Here is a 7,953-nt window from a genome sequence, read left to right as displayed (position 1 = left end):
TATTGACATAGACAGAAGTTATACATTATGTTAAATTCAATGATACTGATACTGATTCAAATAATTTTGTTCAAATAAAATAAAGGCCTCTTTGGGATTTACATAAAGCATCATTTTATTTAAAAGCCAATTTACTCTATATTGACATGAATTTTCTTTTATTCTCCTAATAAATTAAATTGTGTGCCATTTTTTATGGCATAATTTGCACCATTCATTTTGTCCCTCGTTTATTTATTTATTTTTCTTTTTGTTCGTATTTTTTGTTGCTTGTATTTGTTGTTGCTTTTTTGGTGTGTGAAAATAGAGTTTTCACCATCATCATCATCATCATATTCCCTGAAATCGGTGCTGGTGTTTATTTGTTTCAACAAAGCAAAAAAAGGACACCCTGCCGCCCTCTTTTGGAGCATTATCAGGAGTCTAGTTGATTTTTTACGATAGGAATCCCCAAAAAAAAAACAGCACAAGCATGAGTAGTAGCTGGAGTAGTTGTTTTTGTTATCCTTGTTGGTGTCGTGTGTTAGAGGGATCAAAAGAGAGTCTAATACTACTTGTAAACTGATGATAGAAATCTTATATCTAAAATTGTCATCACATTGAACACCCTGAATAAAAATCACATTTTTTATCATCAAGAAGTTATTTTCGTCTCCTTTTCGTCCTTTCGGGTAGATGTGGATATTATATGGTGGCGGTGCGGGTATCCTTTGGCTTTTCATTTTTATTTCATTCCTTGGCTGCTTTCTGTTGCATGAGTGTCTTAGGATGATGGGGTTTCCTTCTACTCGCATCTTTTTTGTTTTGTCGTATTCATATCCCATTTATGGGATATATGTGTACTTAACTGTTTGTTGTGGGTGTATATTCTCATACCCCTATAAGTATTTTTTTTAAAGACATATATAAAGGGGGTCATGTTTGGCTCTAGAATCAAATTGCTCCTATAGAGAATAAGTAGTATACACCCGGGTTAGACAATGTGCCATGCCATAAATACTTAGAAATAGAAAACCAACAACAAAAAAGAATAAGGACGATTTCCTTTATGGATTTTTAAGACTCTTCAAGTACGACTCTGATTTCATAAAATTGATAAGAACGACTGAGTCTACGGAAATCGACTCGATGAAAGGCGGACTGGAGCGTTGTTTCTTCTTCTTTTTTTGGTTTGTCAAACTGAAGATAACCCACCGTCAGACTGTTTTCGGTGGATATACATATAATGTGTCTTTGTCTGGTGATGGTGGAAGGGGGTTGAATGGGGTGTGAAATTGCTATGTAAGCTTCTGTCATCGATAAGATAGAATAAAAACGTTTATAAAATAAAAAAAAAAACATATACATTTTCCATAAAAAAAATAAACGAAGCTATCACAGACAAAGACGATGGATAGAGTTTAGATGGAGGTTGTGATGGTGACTGGTGAGTCAGTTTTATTTGATAATAAACTCTGAAAGTATGTTTTTAAATTATTCGAATAAAATTGAGTCTTTTATTTTTATAAAAATATGCATTCTTTGAAATGAGTAGAAATAAGAAACTACTTGTCCCGTCATTTCGAATACAATTTAAATCTAGATGTTTCCAGTACATGGTGCTTCGGACACAACCTCCTTCGTGTCAGCAATGTTATTGACATAATTTATTCCATATTATGGAGAAAATTATTCATCGAACTAACACAAATCATTCAAAATACGTGTACTTGAATCAGTTATTTATTTTTTAAATTAGTTGCCTTTCTTATCTTTCGTCATTCATTGACATTTTAAAAACTTCTTTCGTCAAATTCGACATCAAAGCAACTTAAATAAATTCGAATTTACTACCAAAATATAAATGGACTCAGGCCAAAGACAAACATGGTCTATAAAAATATAAACAATGCATCACACGATGTCAATACTGTAACAGAAACGTGTCTGAATACTTCAGTTCTTGACTTGGAGCTTTTTCATTCTCCTTATCAAATCTTCAGGAGCGATCGTCATAAATATGACATTACTGACACTGTACAAGATGGAATTTTCTTGCTATCAAAGTATTCGCCCCAGCCACGACCTGGAAAACAGACCTCTTCTCAATCACTTTTACCTTCAAAATAAAATAACACAATGGCTGAGAACCACAGTTTCAAGTCATTCACCGATAGAGGCAATTGACATTTATATTCAATAATGCACTGAATAATACAGTGCATTAGAGGACTGCTGTGGTTCATCTTCTCCCGAAAAGGGGAAATGACAACTCCAACCCGTCAAATCTTCGGTCGATAAGTCTTCTTCCGAGTATCAGCAAAGTTTTCGAAAAGATCATCAATAGGGCTCTGACAAGGTGGGCTGCGGACATCAAAATAATTCCGGATAATCAGTTTGGGTTCAAGGCGGGTCATGACACAATTCGTGCTGCGTCTAAACTCGTTTCCGATATCCAATCGAATAAATCAAAAGAACAATGCACAAAGGTTCGTAAAGCTGGAAACACCACAATCGAATTTCGAAGTTCTAATGATGGGGTGATTTAGGGCTCTTTTTGTGCTAATTTAGTGCTTTAATTGCGACTTAATTCAAAAATCCCTTCCCCTTCAAACATGTGGTCTTCTCAGCTTGACGTCAAGCTGGAAACACCACACCTTTAAATTTATAGTTTCAAAAAACTGATGATGAGGGAATTTAGAGCTCTTTTTGGGCTCCTGTGTTAGTGAAACCCGATTCGGTATCTCCAGCCCTTACCCCCTTAATCAAGTCCCAAAATTGTAATTTTTGGAGACTTTCTAAACCAAACAAAAATACAAAAATTTAATGATGGGGTAATTTAAGGCTCATTTTATGCTATTTTAGTTCAAAAATCCCTGCGTAAATTGAAATTTGATTTTTTAAATTTTAAATTCCGATTAAGGTTACTTTGATTTCAAAAAAGAAATTCTTGATCTGATTGGTTGAACAGTTTTGTTTGAATATAATTGGTTGTTACAAATCTCCAAAATAAAATAAGAGTACTCGTAAATATAAATGAGTTAAGCCTGTGAAGTGAAGTTCAGTTTACTGGGAGTGACTTCATCACAAACTGATTTCTTCTTTGTAAATCACAAACCAGTGGGAATAAAACACGAAACTGCTATTTTTGTTTGAAAATTGTCTTATCTTTAATGAAATGGAAGTTTTTGTATTTTTTGTAATTTTATTTTGAGTTTCAAATCGAGATAAGAGCACTTTACTAAAATTAGCCCTAAATTACCCCATCATTAAGCATAGTACATACTTGTGAACCATCTCGTGAACCCATACAAATTTCAGTTTTTGGTTCACCCGTGAACTTGCTCGTGAAGCTGAGTGGAGAACAAAGTGGAGAGTTTTCGTTCACGGGCAATTCACGTGCAAAATGTACGGGAACTGTTGGTGAAGCTTTGACATTTGGTTTCGGCATTTTAAAGTTTGTGGCTGCTTGCGCGTTTTTCTGAAAAAAAAAAGTTAAAATGGTGTCATATGAAATACAATACCTATTTGAAGATTCAAAAGATGAAGTTGACGATGTTGGCCTCTCAAAAACAGCAACATAAAACATGTATAACACATCAAAAAAGAGAAATAAGAGAAAGCCGACATCAGATGAGGACAAAATCAAGCTCTCCGGTTTCATCAAAGACGAGGATGTGATCCACAATTTAAAGAACAAGTTGCACGCGAACAAAAATGCTGTCAGCGCTGCTTGGATGCGTGTGGCCAAGAAAATGGACAGAAGTGGTAAATATACCCACATTATTTCCTGATTAGTATAATAATGTTTGTATAAATTTTTCAGTTGATGACTGCCGAGCCATTTACAAAAGCATCCGAGACAGCCTACGCCACAAACACAAAAAAGTTTGTGGAAAATCGGGAGACAGTGGCGACGAAATGTTCTTTGGTGAAACCGGGTGCTCTGAACTGAATGACGCTTTGGCATTCCTCACGCCAACCTCGTCCAAGTTTCCTCGGTCCACTATAATTATGGGTGGCACAGAGGAGGAAACAAAGTCTTTAAGTGAAGGGGAGTCAAGTTCGGCAATATATAAATATGTAATACATTTTTCCTTTAACTTATTAATTATTGTTACTAATTTATTAACATACATTTCAGGCTTCAAAGAGAGGAAGCAACACACCAGATGCGCTGGAAGCATCAGTGTCCGACTTGACAAAGACACTAAGCACATTTGTCCAACAAAATTCGGCTGCTTCGAAATCTGAATTAAAGTTCGAATATATCTGGAAAAACCTCGACGTACTTTTCCAGAAATTGTCGGAGGATGATGTAGTTGATTTAAATCAGCAATTCATTACAATGACCTGCGAAAAAATTAAAAGTGTGTCATTGGAATGAATTACTGATTTAAATCAACCACATCATCCTCCGACAATTTTTGGAAAAGTTTTTCCAGATATATTCAAACTTGAATTCAGACCTGCGAAATCAGACCTAAAAAATTAAGTGTGAATTTATCCAATTGATTTATATGTACCTATGAAATAAAATTGAAATGAGTGTTTTGTTAGATTTGTGTGTTTATATTAGCGTGATTTGGGAAGCTGACGAAATCAAAAGAGTGGAAAATGGATAGGCAAGAAAGAAAACAAAAGGTAAGATGACGAAATGGAAAGGAAAGTTGTTAGTAGACGTTTAAGTAAGCTATGGGAGCAAGTTTATGCGAATTAGTGCATTTATTTAATACAAGCCAATAATGACGGTGGTTTGCATGTTAAACACTTACAAGAATTTCAAGCGAAATTCTTGAAAGTGTTACATACAAACCACTGTCATTTCAAAACTACTCTCTTCATTGAGATGGTTCAAACGGTTCTGAGTTATAATTTATGTCACCTAAGTGTTTCTTACAACCATTTTCAATTTAAAGAATGATTTCAAAAAATTCCCATGTAAAAGTATTATTTAAATTTTTTGATTCTCAAAAAAAAAGTTCGAACAATTTTTAGATGGAAATTTTTTGAAATAATTTTTTGAATTTAATAGAGTTTACGGAATCAGTTAGCAGACATAAATTAAAACTCCGAACCGTTTGAACCATCTCAATGAAGAGAGTAGTTTTGAAATGACAGTGGTTTGTATGCAACACTTCCAAGAATTTTACTCGAAATTTTTGTAAGTTATATGCAAACCCACGGTTTTACACTTTTTCGTTGCACTGGATCCCTATATACCCCTATTGAGATTCCAATTATTGTTATCATTTACATACATTACATGCTCTTTTTTCTCGTTTTCAATTTCGCCGATTTCGACCGTTGTGCTATGAAGAAATTAAATTATGTCAGGAAACGCAATAAGGCATTAGTTTTTTTCAGAATAAAAATAGTTCTTGAGTGAAAATTTGATACAATTTTATTCAACAAAGAAAAGAAACTGATAGTTATACATATTTAATGTTATGTTTAAAAGAAGATTTTCATTAAAAATTTTCTTCAAATATAATCTTACAATTCGTACTTTTTTCTTAAAATGTTTAAACAAATTTTCAGTTAAAAGATAATGTATATTAAAATTATATCTCTGTATTATTATTGTTTTTTTTTATAAGAAAACTGCGGTTCTCTGCCAGGGAAGGGAACCATCATTTGAATTGACGAATTCCTTGAAAACATCTCTTGTTTTTTTCGAACTTTCGTTTGGCCTTGATTGTCGTTGTGATGATCTATCTAGATGGATAATATTTTGTACTTTATTCCGCCATTCCCCTTCAATGAGACGTCCATCTACGTCATAGCGATCTGCAAAATTGTCTGGACAATAGAAATTTCGATCACTTTTTAATAAATAATTGTGCAGAATACAACACGCCGATGTTATTTTTTGTGCTCTTTCAGGACCGCAAAAAAGCGTACGTGAGAGACATGCAAATTTGGCAACCAAAATGCCAAATGAGTTTTCAACACATCGGCGGGCCCGACTAAGCCTGTAATTGAAAATTGTTTCCGAGTCCGAGAGATTTGCTCCACGCTGTGGTGTGTATGGTTTCATAATTCGTTCTGAAAGGGGGAATGCATCATCACCTACAAAAACAAAAGGCATTTGATTGCACCCAATATAAGTGCTTTCAGGTAAGGCAATCGTATTTTGGACGATACTTCGACCAAAACTGCTTGTTAAAAACACAGAAGCATCTCCTTCTGATCCATAGGCTCCAACGTCGATATATATAAATCTGTATTGAGCATCAGCAACAGCCATTAAAACAATGCTGTGGAATTTCTGGTGGAGTTAAAAAACAAATAATATAAAGTTAAAAAAAGTTAATAAATATAAAATTAAAAAAAAATTAACCTTGTAATTGTAGAACAAGGACCCGGCATTTTTGGGGCACTTAATGGCTATATGTTTGCCATCAATGGCTCCAACACAATTGGGAAAATTCCATCTAGCATTGAACTTATTTGCAACTTCCAACCAATTTGTTTTCCTCATTTTTGGCATCTCGTCACTCATCTCGGTGCATATAGCGATACAAACTTGATCAACAATTAGACCAAAAGCTTGTTTGCTCACTCGATAAACAGATGCAATGTGTCTTTGAAGCGAACCACAAGCAAGAAATCTGGGTTAAATAAAAAGGAATTAGTCAAAATGGAAATTCTTGATACTTGGGAACTTACTCTAAGACCATTGCTAGTTTTGCTTTTGCAGGAATTATATCAGCTCTGGAATATTTTACTGGTTTCAGATGTGTTTCTATTTTGTCGTAAATATAATGAAACTGCTCATAGCTCATATGAAAGTTCTCCCGAAAACTTGCAGGGTAATTCATCATATCATCAAACTGAAAAGAAAATTAAATAATTTTAATTAAAAACTCTTAAGATATTTTGATTTGAGCCTTGTACATGTACATACATCATTGAATCTTCCGAAAGAACTTCGTCCCTGTAAATATGGATTGACCCAAAATAATCTTCGTTTCATTTTACGTCTCCGTCTCAAGCAAATTCTCGTGAGAATTAAAACAGAAGTTGCAGCGATAATTATGCTTTTTTCCTCCATTTTAAGAAATGTATCCACACCAAAGATTTATTTTGTGCTATGCATTGTTTGCGTTGATGTTTCAAACCAAAAACACTCTAGTAAAGATATAAATCCTCGGTAGCTATATTGGTTTGCCTATAAACTAAACCAGAAACGGACCTCATAAAGTAATTCTTAGTGTGCGTGAAAACACGCACACTAAGACACAATTGATGAGGTCCGGTGCGTGGAAATTTAGTTTATCAGTGATTTGAATTTCACATTTATTCATGGACATAATGTCAAAATTACAAATACAACAATGTAAACAAATGGGTTTTGGAGGGTGATACGTACGAAGGATTTATGTCTTCATTAGAGTGTTTTTGAAACGTCAAATGTTCACAACGTGTACTCACAAGTGTGTACCAGTGAGCAATGTCAAAAGTTCACTTTCTCCACTGGCGAACGTTCACTTCACGAGGAAGTATGTACTAGGCTTTAGATTTAAAAAATTTTGTTTGAGAAAGTCTCCAAAAGTTTAAGCGTTGCGACTTAAGTTTGGGAATATGGGCTTAAAAAACAATTTGGAGTTCCGCTAACTAAGGAGCGCAAAAAAAACACTTAATGACCCCATCTTTTGTTGTTTAATATTTTGTCTGGTTTAGAAAGTCTCCAAAAATGTAAACTTTGCGACCCAATTTAGGAAGTAAGGGGTGGAGGTACTAATGTGGAGTTTCGCTAACTTAGGAGCTCAAAAAGAGCTCTAAATTCCCTCATCATTAGTTCTTTGAATTATGAACTAAAAGGTGTGGGGTTTCCAGCTTGACGTCAAGCTGAGAATACCACAAGTTTGAAGGGGAAGGGATTTTTGAACCAAGTCGCGATTACAGCACTAAATTGGCACAAAAAGAGCCCTTCATTACCCCATCATCAGAATTTCGAAATTCGATTGT

At 34.4% G+C, this 7,953-nt stretch overlaps 2 protein-coding genes across 3 annotated transcripts; one reads left to right on the top strand and one right to left on the bottom strand.

The window, feature by feature from the left end:
* Window positions 1–3,260: 3,260 nt before the first annotated feature.
* LOC129950384 (uncharacterized) lies at window positions 3,261–4,366 on the top strand. The gene is made up of 3 exons (XM_056062327.1): window positions 3,261–3,747; window positions 3,806–4,062; window positions 4,124–4,366. The coding sequence occupies exons 1-3, from the start codon at window positions 3,567–3,569 to the stop codon at window positions 4,364–4,366; spliced, it is 681 nt and encodes a 226-aa protein (XP_055918302.1). The 5' UTR covers window positions 3,261–3,566.
* Window positions 4,367–5,179: 813 nt separating this feature from the next.
* On the bottom strand, window positions 5,180–7,492 carry LOC129951308 (putative nuclease HARBI1). 2 transcript variants are annotated; one of them, XM_056063402.1, is made up of 5 exons: window positions 6,890–7,492; window positions 6,652–6,815; window positions 6,323–6,593; window positions 5,833–6,250; window positions 5,180–5,769 (listed from the first exon to the last, which is right to left on the bottom strand). In XM_056063402.1, exons 1-5 carry the CDS (start codon window positions 7,034–7,036, stop codon window positions 5,573–5,575), a joined length of 1,197 nt encoding a protein of 398 aa, XP_055919377.1. In that variant the 5' UTR covers window positions 7,037–7,492; the 3' UTR covers window positions 5,180–5,572. The 2 variants fall into 2 exon arrangements, with proteins under 2 accessions (XP_055919377.1, XP_055919376.1); XM_056063401.1 differs by having other exon boundaries at window positions 5,182–6,250.
* Between the last annotated feature and the right edge of the window lie 461 nt (window positions 7,493–7,953).

The sequence above is a fragment of the Eupeodes corollae genome, chromosome 3 (assembly GCF_945859685.1).
Source record: "Eupeodes corollae chromosome 3, idEupCoro1.1, whole genome shotgun sequence".
NCBI classification, from domain to species: domain Eukaryota; kingdom Metazoa; phylum Arthropoda; class Insecta; order Diptera; family Syrphidae; genus Eupeodes; species Eupeodes corollae.
This window is presented reverse-complemented; position numbering and strand designations above follow the sequence as displayed.